At 40.0% G+C, this 13701-nt stretch overlaps 1 protein-coding gene across 4 annotated transcripts in view; it reads right to left on the reverse strand.

Moving 5' to 3' along the window:
* Positions 1–13701, reverse strand: part of ttll5 (tubulin tyrosine ligase-like family, member 5) — an 86691-nt gene that overhangs the window by 52231 nt on the left and 20759 nt on the right. For all 4 annotated transcript variants that reach the window (XM_041812255.1, XM_041812257.1, XM_041812256.1 and 1 more), the window contains exons 10-14: positions 12560–12661; positions 12354–12445; positions 12129–12236; positions 1265–1346; positions 920–981 (exon numbers count right to left, since the gene is read on the reverse strand). In XM_041812255.1, the coding sequence (XP_041668189.1) occupies positions 920–981; positions 1265–1346; positions 12129–12236; positions 12354–12445; positions 12560–12661 (446 nt within the window). The remainder of the gene's footprint in view (positions 1–919; positions 982–1264; positions 1347–12128; positions 12237–12353; positions 12446–12559; positions 12662–13701) is intronic.

The raw sequence follows: 13701 nt of genomic DNA on the forward strand, positions 1-13701 counted from the left end.
ATTGTGATATACTATGCAATCCTGATTTTTATAACGTTAATAGCCCTTGGTGACATTATTATCTCTCTATTCAAAGCTGGGATTTGAAGTGCCGATGGGCAGACAACCATAAAAGATAAAACAGCAGGCCACCTGCAGCCCTGTGTGTGATGTATATTGTTTTTAACAGTAATTCTAATTTCTGAGTAGTTGCTCATAAGGCAGCTTGAGTACTCAAGTAGTACAACAGTGAAATCCCATCCCCATTACCGAGCTACATATTCCTATTGGGTCTCACAATTATGATATCATCACACAGTGGTTTAAAGATAGACAGCTAGACAATCAATTGATGACACTTCATGAAATCTAATAAACTGGAAATCATAAAAGCCCCTAAAAATGTGAAGTGCAAGATTTGTGCATTTATTCTCTGTATTTTGGCATCAGTTCCAAGCTTATCTCTTAACTTCTTTCATCACTGTTATCTCCCTCTTTTGGCAAAAATATTTTTCTGTTGATGTTACCTTCATAAATGAACACAACACAAAGAGTGAGGAAGTAGTAACATGGAAAGCTGAACTGGCTTGGAAATCTGGCTGCTTGGTACTGGCAACAGGACAACTGCGTAATGCAAGTCACTTGATGGTATCTTGCTGAATCTATATTTTGCCCCACCCAAAGGCTCACGGTTTTTTATTTTCTGACATTGATGTATGACTTTGGCCAGAACATAAAAAGTATAAGAGCAGGCTTTTGTGTTCTCATATTTTTATGGTTTACGCACTGTATTTTTCAAGTGTACAATTTATGAAAATAATGGGTTTACAATCAGCTATAAAAAGTGGATTTATCCAAAGTGAACGTCTATGAAATGCGATCAGTTGTGCAAAACTTTGGAGTCGAATTGCATTCAGTCATTGTTCCAACATGCACTCACCTACAAGCGAAAACATGTCTGCAATCATGCTGGCCTTTATCTTCAGATCCAATGGTGCATCACTGTAAATAAGGATTTTTTTTCAAACAAAGCAACAAAGAAGAAAAGATAAAAATGACAACACGTACACAGGCACAGTGTAAAGCTGACATTAAAGCTGTCAAAACAGACACACATTTCTTGTTTGACCTTGAACTGTTAAACTCTGTAGGAAAAAACAATTAGCTACATGTTTGCCCATTTCCTGAATGTGTCATTTTCATTCAACTGTTAATTTTAATTGCAATTTCATAAAAAAGCACTCTTGTTTGAGCAGCTTAAAACAATTACCACAGTGTCACTCACCAGGCCAGAGAGGGAGAAAGGTTCACCTCTAACAACCAGGGTTTTAAGCTGGAGTCAATGAGGACATCAAAGCCATACAGTTCTACAAAGAGAGAAACACAAAACACATCAGTAAAGATTACAACATAAACTTGGAAGCCAGGTGAGTTAAAAACTACAAGATTAGCCTGTAGATGATAAAAGATAAAGGGTATCAAAGTCAAAAGAGTTTTATCAAAGCTCCATTATATTACCTTTCTGCTTCTGATTATATGCATGTTATACATCCAATCACTCAAGAGAGGAATACTCTACAAAGCCTGCTACTGAGGGACCGGCTCAATTACATTAACTAAGTACATACACATTTCATCTGTCATACAGCTACTTACGTAAGACGGTAGATCAAAAACACCCTGTGGCTGTATTTAAGTTTCATACATACAGTCCACAATTTTCTCAAGACAGGAAAGGCTAAGCAGTCTACAAAGTGTCACTATATATTAACAAGAAGGACTGTGCCGTAATAGGGACCAGAAAAATGCTTTACCCTCAATATAAAGTTAGTATCTTGTCAAAGTGAGGCAATAAAAACTTGATTTTAGAAGTATAAAGTTGAAAATGCAACAGTGTGACTCCAGGGAAAGAGGAAAACCCTGAGCTATAGATTTGACAAATTTCCCTCTGGTTATTGCTAAGAATTAAGTTACACAATAAAAATCTTTTAAGCAAGTGGTCACAAAGTTCCCTGTGTAAAAATCCGCCCATTCTATCCTGATTTTCCCTCTCGCGTCACTGATATACAGCTTGCTTCGACAGAGTTGGCCTACGTGCCCTTGCGCTGCTCTGGGGAGTGTCGCCCAATGAGCCAACGACCCGTCGGCCCCAGCAGCAGCAGCAGCGTGCAGGGGAACCGCAATATTTTACAGGGATAGGGCAAAGCCTCCGCCACTGAGCCAGGGGAAAAATCCTCCTAATGGCACTTCAAAAGAAAAGACTGTTGAGAACAGGCCAGGGGGGTTTGGGGAGTTTCAAAGCAGCCAGAACCAGCACTGTTTGTTCAGGCATCTCAGGTCAGTGCCAGTGTTAAAAATACAAAAGCCAGCAAGACAGGGAGCTGTGGCTCGATGCTGCTCTGAGCTGAATAATGGGGGCTGAGGAATGGTAGTTTAACACAGTGATAACCTACTGCAGTTATCTGAACAAATCCATCCTGGACATGAAGAGTGTTAAGACAATGATACAAATCTTTACTTTAAAAAATTTGCTCTCACAAATTTAAATCTGTCAGAGATCTTCAGTCCAACACACCCATAAATAGTTCAGTGTCGCTCCAGAATAACAACCAGCACTGCATCTTTTCATTGTTCCTGTGAGAACTTTCACATTTTTCATGCTTGGAGTGCCTGGTTTCTCCCTTGCATAACTTGCTGATTTAAGCAACTCCTTAAATCAAACCCTTAAATCCTGACAAAAATATTTATCAGTTTTAGACAATTTTTTTGTCAATTTAGCCCTTAATAGTTAAAGTCTGGTTTAAGTCAATGAAAACGAAAAACATTTGGGTCAAGTTTTAGTCATTAAAGTTACTTTTTTTTTGGTCATTACTTTTTGTTGCAACTTTTTCTTGCTCTTTTGCTGCTGAGTCAGACTACTGTTTGCTTGTTAATGATCGCCATCATATCAACTTGTGCACAGTCTGTAGCCCTCTTTCATTCCCATGCCCTCGTTCCTCTTCTGCTCTCTGTCTGGCAGCTCACACAGCTCCTCTCCCCTGCTTGTATTTTGACAGACACATAACACAAACAGTAGAGAGGTATAATGGATTTTTCCATGTCTTATAGCTCAGCACTATTTTTAGCTCCCTGTGCGTTGTCTTCATCACAGAAAAACATTGTTTTTTTTTATAACTTTATTTTTAATTTTTAAGATGAAAGAATACAAAACAACTCTGTCACAGACAGATTTAAACAGGGAAAAAAGAAAATACAACTAAATGTCAAGCCACACAAATCTGTTACGCTTACAAACACATAATGCACACAAGTTTTTCAGCGTAACATTAGGAACACTAGAAACTTAAGGGGACACAGGTGGATCAGCCCAAATTTGTCCATTATCAGCACTGTTTCATTTGAAAGATATGTTTCAGAATTAGCATAGATTATCACCACTCTGTGATAGGTATGTTTCCCATTTCTTCCAGAGAGCATCATATTTTTCTTTCTGCAGTCTTAGAGAAAAGGTCAGACTTTCCATGCACTGGATATTTTTTACTATACCTGCCCACTGACTAACCGTGGGTGGATCCCTACAGAGCCAACGCCTTGTTACGGCCTTTTTGCTTGCTACCATAAATATTCTGAGGAGGTATCTGTCATTTCTAGAGAGTTTTGGGTCTATATTTCCTAAGTAGAAAAATAAACAGGTAAATTCAAAACCGAAGCAGAGGACCTTTCTAACAATAGTGTAAACATTTTCCAAAAAGGATCTGAGAACAGGGCAGTGCCAGAATATATGTGAATGATCTGCCAAAGAATGACCACATTCTCTCTAACAGCTGAATTGGGCACTGGATTGTCTGGATTTTTGTTTTGGTGTTACAAAGAATCTGATAAGGTTCTTCCATGAAAAATCCCTCCATGACTGTGAGGCTGTGGTGGTGATTTGTGTGTTGATCATTTTTGTCCAGTCCCCAGAGGAAATAGCCACCCCCAGTTCCTTTTCCCATCTGCCTTTTACATATTCTGTAGAGTTCCCTCTTAGTTCATTTATATACCTGTATAATTCACCTATAACCTTTCTTGCACCTTTTGTTTTGTAGGCTTTAATGAAGGTTTGTGTAATACCCGTGAAATTCCTTGGTATAGACCCTTTAACACTCTTGTCAAAATAATGCCGGAGTTGGAGGTACCTATACAAGTCCTGTCGAATTAGGCCATATTTTCCTGACATAGTTTGAAAATCCAGTAACTCCTGATCCTCAACCAACAGACACAGGGCTGTGACTCCCTGTCTCTCCCACTGACTGAACCCTCCATCCTTGGCAGCAGATATGAAACCTGGATCATGGATTGGCCATGTCAAGATTTTAGTTTCTTTTTGAATGTTAAGTTGCTTCACTAAACTAGACCAAGTATCTAATGAAAAGCCAGTCCACTGACCCTCGATATCATATTGTTTGATTGCAGATGGCTGTCCTAGCAAACTCTGTAGGGGTCTGTCTGACAATGACAACTCCATGATTTTCCATTTTGTGATATATGTTTGATCACACCAGAGAATCAGTGGTCTTATCTGTCCTGCAAGATAATAGTCTTTAAGGCAAGGCAAGGCAACCCCTCCGCTACCTCTTGGCAGCCGAAGGGTTTTATATCTTACCCGAGGGGGCTTACCATTCCAAATGATTCGAGATATCACCTTATCCCAGTCTCCAAATTGATTATCAGGAACCTGAATGGGTAAGGACTGAAACAGGTAGAGTAATCTAGGTAAAATATTAGTTTTTATCACCATTGTTCTATTTCCAAAATCCAGAGGTAAAGATGTCCATCTATTCAGGTCCTGTTTTATTTTTGTTGATATTTGTAAGTAATTTTCAGAATAAAGTTGGGATAAATCTTTTGTTAATTTCACACCTAAGTATTTCATACATGTAGAGTCCCAGTTGAACTTGTACATATTTTTAAGTTCTGGTGACGGGATAAAATGGAACACCAGTGCTTGTGAGAAAAAGATTGTTGACACATTTGTCATCGTATTTTTGTTGGACAAAGCTGTACCTCTCATCTCTTCGATTATGTTGTGCTGTACATGTCATTTAAACTATGGAAGCATGGTATTATTGGGCTGATATTGGTATCATCAGATATATGCTCAAAACTAAACTATTGTTATTTTGTATCACTATCAGCTAAAAGGAGTTTGGAAACATCAACATGTTGGATATCAGCAGAAATCTAATATTGTACATCCCAATACAACCAAATATAAAGCTCACTGGTAAATTAAGAGACTGCATAAGTGTTCATCCTCTTTAAAGTTTCTGATCTAATTCAGCAGAGGTCCAGCCAATTTGTGCAATTAGTGAAATGGGATCACCTGAGTGCAATGAATGTGTCTCAAGGGATTGTAGTTTAAAGACATCTGTGTCTGGAAGGTCCAGTCACTGGTTAATCAGTATTCCTGGATACCATTACACCAGTGAAGACAAAAGAACACTGTAAGGATCTCAGAGAAACGGTTATTGAAAAGTGTAAATCAGGGGAACATCCCCTGGAATTCAGTTAAATCCATCATCAGGAAATGTAAGCAATATGACACGTGTAAATCTGCCTAGATCAGGCTGGCCTCAGAAACTGTGACTGTACAAGAAAGAGACTAGTGAGACAGACCACCAAGACACCTATGTCTACTCTGAAGGAGTTACAAGCTTCAGCAGCTGAGATGGGAGAGACTTTGAGTACAACAACTGTTGCTTGGGTTCTTCACCAGTCAAAGCTTTATGGGAGAATGGCATATTGAAGAAAACGCATCAAATCTCAACTAGAGTTGAGGCATGTGGGAGACTCCATGTTCAAGTTAAAGAAAGTTCTTTGGTCTGGTGAGACCAAAATGGTGCTTTTTGGCCATCAGACAAGATGGCAAACACTGCACATCACCACAAACACACCATCTCCACTGTGAAGAACAGTGGTGGCAGCATCATGCAAAGGGGATACTTCTCGGCAGCTGGCCCTAGAAAGCTCAAACAAGGTATAGGGTAAAATAAATGTGGCAAAATATAATGGAGAGGGGATGAAAATTCTCCCAACATTAAAGAGGTTTTCTTGTATTTCCTTTTCAGTCAAAAAAGCCAAAACATATTGACCATGATTGATGGTCAATGGTATATCATGAATGATAAGGGGTCAAGGGTCAAACATCCAAGGGGGGAGAAAAAAATATATAGCAACTGTAAATCACTAGACTATACATAGGACTTTAACATATTTCCTGCAACATTGATAGTATGTTTTTTCTCTCTGTAAAAGTACCATGAAGAGAGAAAATGCATACTGCATTATTTCAAATGGGTTACATTACATAGGTCAGCAGCAAGTGCTAGTAAGCCATGAGGTCCAAATTGGTGTAACTGTAGACTTTATTTTTATGATGGAATTTTGAAAAGTTGGCCAAGACCTGCAACCGAAGCTACTGCCATCTTAAATTTCTTTAACTTCTAAGGATAGACTGGACCCCTGCTGCTAAGCCGTACGTGCTTAGGCAGAGCACTCAGACTTTATTTTCCACTTGCAGGTTTATCCCCTTCTATCCAAATTTAGTATAAACACACACACAAAGATTGAGGCTAAAAGTAAGACGGAGAGAGTGTGTGTCATAAAACCATCATGCATTAGTCTCTGAGAACAGAGAGCTGGAATAAGTGGCTTTGAGCCTTCAGTGCCTAACCAGTGGCACCACAACAACAGGGGGAAAAATAGGGAGGTGTTACGCTGCCTCACCAGCCGCTCCGACTAGCAGACTCCATGTGCAGCGCATTTTCCCCCAATTAGGAGCAGACACTGCTCCTGCCTGCCCCATGAGCCTGCAGAGCCACTTGCTGCTAGACACGTTTGTTCTACAGCTCGACCGCTGCGGGGAGAGTGCAGTTAAACGTGCCGGCAAGAGAGAACCGCAACAAGCATCACAGACAAGGAGAGGAGAGGAGAAAAGAGGAGAGGCAGTGAACATCCACATCACACCCATTAAAAGAGGGTGGGAGGGAGAAAAAATATGTGACAGAAAAAAGGCATGATGAAGAGTGTTTTTTTAGATTATTGGATGGGCGCTGCTGGAAACTTCACCACAAGAGACAAACGCCCAAAGACAATAATCTCCCCACCCTTGCCATGCAGCCTGTTGGCCCACAACAACAACAGTAACATAAAGAATCTCCTTCATGTGTGTTTTAATCAGGACAATTGAATTATTCTTGCATCATTCAGAGTGAATTATTGCTGCTGAGCTGTTTCACTGCTGTTTCAGGGAGCAGCTTGGAGCCACAATCATTTAAAAACACTCTGAGGACAACAAATTAAAGCTACAGTTAACACTCTGTAGTCTTATTATGATAGCAGGAGCCAATCCATTAATCATCCTTGGAAAGATTTTGAATAATACAGCAGCCACACTGTCATCACAGGCGCACCAACACCATTCTGCAGTGAATTGTGGGAGTCTCTGACAAATGTAAAACAGAGCGAGTGGTGCACAGACGGGAGATTCGACCACACTCAGCACTTAATGAGGGACGTTCAGTGGAACACAGGACCAGTAAGTGGAATGTTTTGTGTGTAATAAAATAGGCCTTTGGCTTGGCTAATCAGATCTTAGTCAAAACATCTCGTAATCAGCATCCCTCAGCAAAAAAGCCTGTCCATTAATCACACAGCAGCAGTGAGGAGCTGCATGGGTGGCATTTTCTCCCCACATGCTCTCACACAGCTAACACAAAAATGTTTTTATTTCTTCCCACTTGAGACATCACAAAGCTATAAAAAGATTTTGTTACAGTATGCCTATTTAGATATGTATATGTCGTGTGAGCAAAGGGCAGAAATCCCATTTGAAAACAATAAGCAATGTATAAAAACTATTAGTAGACATTAAAAAGGCAGGGTATGATTTGCAGTAAATTAAGATTACAATGTGCTTTATGATGTTGTGTGGCTACCTTCCAGCCAAGTCAGAGTCCGTATAAAAACCATAAACAAAGGCTGCTTTGATCTGCATGTACACTACCCTAGCACGTATACATACACTGCCCTGTATGCTGATGCTTTACCTGTTTACTATTACAGGCAGCTGTGGAGGCCCACCATTAAGGCTGGGAGCTGCACAGGGAGTGGAATAAGTGCAAGCAAAGGAGAGAGTGAACATGACTCCTTGGTGGTTTGGGTGGGATTTATTTAAAAGACAAGAAACAGCCCACAGAGATACTCCACTGGACTCCCTGAAGCTTAGTGAGACCTGAGTGTTTGTAAAAACGTGTGCTTTCCACCGGTTCCTACATGTCTCTGTATTCATACTATCCATACATTCTCACACGAGCACAGGGGAGTTCGCATGCAACAGGACCCCACTGTAGGAGGATAAGGGTGGTCCTCTGGAACCGTCAGTGTCTGCCTCTGGAAACTTAATCCTTCAGACAGACTATGAATGCTGTAATTAAGTCGCCCAGGGCCATCTGAAGACAACAAAATTACACTAAATTCAATGGTAAAGTGATAGGATTGAAGTGGAGTAATGTGCATGTTCACTGGAGACCACAGTGTATTATGTATCATGGTAAAAGGTGTAGAGCCTAATTGCTTTTGTACTACACAATAAGTGCTGGAGTATAATTTTCTATACAGTTCCCTTTGGGCTAACATATAAGATTTCAACATTGTTCTGCCAACACAGACATGAAAGATCGCAACAGTGATCTTAGGTCTTTCTATCCATATCATGTACTTTCATTCTTCATCCTGAGCTTCTACTCTATATTCACATCTTATACTAGGTTTCTCACGATAACAGATTTCTAAACTTTCATTAAATTCAAATAAAAAAACAGACGATATTGATACCTACCTGTTTCAGTACCATGACAACAAAAACACAAGACCAAGGCACTCAATGCAGGGTTAGTTCTTGGTTTCAATTACCAAAATTTGCAGGAAAATTCCTGCACTCTGTCTTAATTGCACAAATATGCTGCTCTCTCTTTCACTTGGCAACAACATTTAGTTAAAAATATGACTGCAGATCTTCTGCTTTTTTTAAACCTTTGGTTAAATACAACAGATTACTCTGTTTGAAATGTGATATCAACAGGTATAGAAGTTTTTTTAATTATTTTAACCAGATTATTTATGTGCTATACATCTACCACTGACTATAAGCCCATACAAATTCAAAGCCCAGTCCTGTTTACCAGCCTGGTGTTGAAGCATGTTAGACTATTAGAGAGAGGTCCAATATTTAGGGTGCATGTAGGGTTGAAATAGTTTATGGATCAAATGTAAGGGCAAAAGAAAATAGAAACACATTTTATATTGCACTATAACAACTGCTTAAAAACAGTTTAAGACTTCCAATCAAAGATTTATCATTATATGCATTTTAAATCCATGTGAAGCATTATGATTGAAAGCACTTAATAAGTACATTATGATTACACTAAAAAGGGTCCCTCACTATTACAACCATATATTCAGATTCTTTTCAACCACATGATATAAAATGATAAAATCTCTGAGGTCTTAAAGATTCATAGTAGTGTGAACAGATACATTGGTTAAACAATAGCATCTGCCAATATCATCCCTGGTTTAGCAAATATCAGCCATCAGATAAATGATGTGGCATGAACAGATATCTATAGATTTATACAGTAGGGCTGATTGATTTGGAAAATAATCTAATATTAATGGTTTTTCCCCAGGGATCACCTGAGTGCAATGAATGTGTCTCAGGTAATTGTAGTTTAAAGACACCTGTGTCTGGGAGGTCCAGTCACTGGTTAATCAGCATTCCTGGCTACCATTACACCATAAAGACAAAGAATACTCCGAGCAACTCAGAGAAAAGGTTATTGAAAAGAACAAATCAGGGGATGGATACAAAACAAAAATCCAGGGCACTGAACATCCCCCAGTGCTCAGTTAGAAATGGAAGGGATATTGCACATGGGTAAATCTGCCTAGATCACGCCGTCCTCGCAAACTGAGTGAATGTGCAAGGAGACAAGTGAGACAGACCACCAAGACACCTATGACTACTCTGAAGGAGTTACAAGCTTCAGCAGCTGGAATAGAAGAGACTCCACTGTTAACCTGGTTCTTCATCAGTCAGAGCTTTATGGGAGAGTGGCATATTGAAGAAACTGACCTTAAATCTTGACTAGAATTCACTATTAGGCATGTGGAAGACTCCATAATCATAATCCATAATAATCAAGTTCTTTAGTCTGATGAGACCAAAATGGTGCTTTTTTGGCATAAGACAAAACATTATGTTTGGTGGACACCAAACACTGCACATCACCACAAACACACCATCCCCACTGTGAAGCACAGTGGTGGCAGCATCATGCTGTCAGGATGCTTCTCGGCAGCAGGTCCTGGAAGACTTGTAAATGTAGAGGGAAAAACAAATGCAGCAAAATAAAGTTGTCTGTCTGCAAGAGAGCTGGGAGAAGATGAATTTTCCAGCAAGATAATGACCTGACGCATACAGTGAAAGCTACACAGAAATGGTTTAAGACAACAAGGCCAATATTCTGGTGTGGCCAGGTCAAATCCAAGACCTCAATCCAGATACAGAATTTGTGGCTGGACTTAAAAAGTGCTGTTCATCGCTGATCCCCATGCAACCTGACAGATTTTGAGCAGTTTTGCAAAGAAGAATGGAGTAAAATTGTGTCCCGCTGAATCAATTAAGAGATATTTTTATAGGAAAGAATAAGTGACCCGTTGGACAAACTCTGAACTCATACCATGGTCAAAGAGGAAATGTTGACATGCTAGTATGCTAACACCAAAAGAAGTATTCTTTAAAAAAACATCTGTAAAGGCATCTGTTAAAATGGTATCTTAAATGATATGAAATGATAGTATCTCTAATGGATCGTAGATGTACTTAAACTAAAAAAAAAAAAAAAAACACTATGGATCCCCAGTCATGTTTTTAACAAACGCGTCTGCACACTGTTCAAATTGCAAACATTTCGTCTAGTGCCAGAGTTTTTGCTGGCTAAATGTCTGATGTAGTATTTTTCTGCATTTGGGATACTTGTATGTATGTAAGTTCTGGAGCTTACTTGTTTTTCCTTCCCTGATTATCCATTTACGCCAAAGATTTGCGTCATGTTGTTATTGATTTACATCCATCAACAGTGTGTGTGTGCCAAGTTGAGCCACATTTCCCCATAAATACCCGCATGGTCAACATTCACACCCAAGGCCTGGACTACTGTGTGTTTTTTTAACCTAGCAATGATGCTCCAGGTGCAGATAGCATCTTTATGCAGGCGACTGTCTGATGGTGTGAGTCCATGCTGCTACGCGCCCAATACAGCCCAAACAACACCAATCATGGGGGGCTATTATGTCTACAGGAGCCTGTCACATCTTTATTTTTCTAACATGTGAGAGGTTAAAGAGAGTGTGAGTGGTGGTGGGAGGATTATAAACAAATAGAAACAGCGAGAGAAGAGGAAAAAGAGAGTGAAAAAGAGACAGTGGTGCTGAGGGAGGTTTGGCGAAAGCGCTCCCTTTTTTTGAAACCCCAAATCTCAGAGAGACCGCCAGACAGAGGGGGAGAGCGCAGACAATTAGTGCCAACACTAACATGGGTAATGGCTCCAAAATGGAGTTCACACGAGCCCACTGCTAGGCAGGAGGAGCCAAGAAAACAGTCAGCCTAAATCAGGCAGAGCTGAATGGCAACAGGGGAGGAGGAAGCAAATTCTTCGTTCGGTCAATAGGCCCTCCACAACCAGGCAGACGGACAAAGGGCAGCGACGGGCAAGACGGCTCCATGCTGAGGAATGACTGTCTGCAAGCTCAGCTTGGCTCAATGGAGAAAAATAGAGGAACTGCAGGACAATGAATATGAAACTGAAAGGAAGTTTGAGTGGTGCTGTAGAGCGGATGACTCAGTATGTATGAGTGTATCTGAGAGGGAACTGTGCAGATTTTAATCAAATGAAAATCTTCTAAAGCTGCCTTCTGCAGAACTTTCGATTCTGGGGTTTAGAAAAACATGTTTTTCTTGCTATCAGCCAAGCCAATGAGGGTTAAGATAGGTTTACTCACAGCCTGGTCATTGAATGAAAAAAAAAAGGAAAAATGATTACCGAAGCAGTTTGTCTTGTGAGGAACAAACATCTTGCAGGCAGTGGCGATCTGTAGCTCAGCACTTAAAACAGCTTTGATAATGAGGTCCTCCACCTGTTTCATCAGCACTGAAGCAAAGAAAATTAAAAGAAGCAAGAGTACACTGAGTAAACGTTATCTTTGACTTCACATAAAATCAAAGGAAAAGATGAAAAACATGAGAAGAAAATAATGGTTTGACTCACATGTGGTGTCCTTCCCCTCCTGCTTCAAATACCTCAACACTGCACTCATACTCCACTTGTTCCCATAATCCTCAACTTCAGGGTCATCGCAACTGAAAGGAAAGAAATGCACTTCAAACAGTCCAGTTATGATAAATGGATGAGTCAATCCAGCTTCCCACAACAGCTGCACATTGAATGTATGTTTCACGTCTGACGCAGGTTACCTGACATAATCGCTGCTCTTTTTGTTCAGGCTGTAGTTAGTCAGATGCATGAATGTGTTCTTGATGTTCTTTGATGTCCGGTCGTATTTGACTGTGGCAAATCTGAAAAACATTGCAAAATTTAACAACATATCTACTTGCTTTAATGACCACTTTGGAGAGCTGACACTTGACTTTTTTCATGGGGGCACTTTGGAGAGACATTAGCCTCTGGCAGCATTTAAGAAGAGTGGATGCCACATGTGCAATAATGAAAATTCCTTGGCATGCTGCGTGTACCTGAATACCGACACAACCCGAAGGAATGTCAGGAGATAAAAGTGGGATTCAGAATTTGGCTGTGATTTATTGCTTGCAGCTGATAATCAAACCAGCAAACAAGAGGGTGGTGGCACTATGTTTCCAGGACGTTCCTCTATCAGACCTGTTGTTCAATAAATCATCTTACCTCTCCTGACCTAGCCATGCCTGACAAATTCCACTCATAGGATAAATGATTTATCCTTTCCTAAACACCAACAACCGATAAATATAGGGCAATTATACAATGACACTATCAGCAACAACTTTATGAGCACATCCTGAAACTGGAACAATAGAGCACTTTGTTTCACCAGAGAGCACATCAGCTGGTGGAAAAAGTTAAGACTGCCCTCTTCTGGGCACTGAATGAGCACTGGTGGATATGCTTCAGGTGCAGAAAATAAAGACTGTGGATTAAACCTCTGGTTTCACAGGAGAAGCTGATGCACAAGTGCCTTAACCCTGCATTTTTAAAGACCTTCAGGGGACACTCCACTGGATCAATAAATATAAAGTGCCTTTAAAAAGTATTCACCCCCTTGGATGTTTTAACCTTTAATTGATTTTATAAATCAATCACAGTTGATATAATTTGGCTTTTTTTTATAAATCCACCTCACTATCCCACATGTCCGCTTGACCACAATGGGATCTAGAGCCTTCATTCGCCCTGCTCCCCACCTCATGAACCTCTCAAACATCCACTCTCTTTCTATTTTTTAAATCCCATCTCAAAACCCATCTTTTCAAATGTGCATATTCAGTTTGATTGATTTCCTTCAAGCCAACCTGACAATGTTTGCATTCAATGTTAACTTGTATATTTATGTGTCATTTCC

The sequence above is a fragment of the Cheilinus undulatus genome, linkage group 18 (assembly GCF_018320785.1).
Source record: "Cheilinus undulatus linkage group 18, ASM1832078v1, whole genome shotgun sequence".
Lineage (NCBI taxonomy): Eukaryota > Metazoa > Chordata > Actinopteri > Labriformes > Labridae > Cheilinus > Cheilinus undulatus.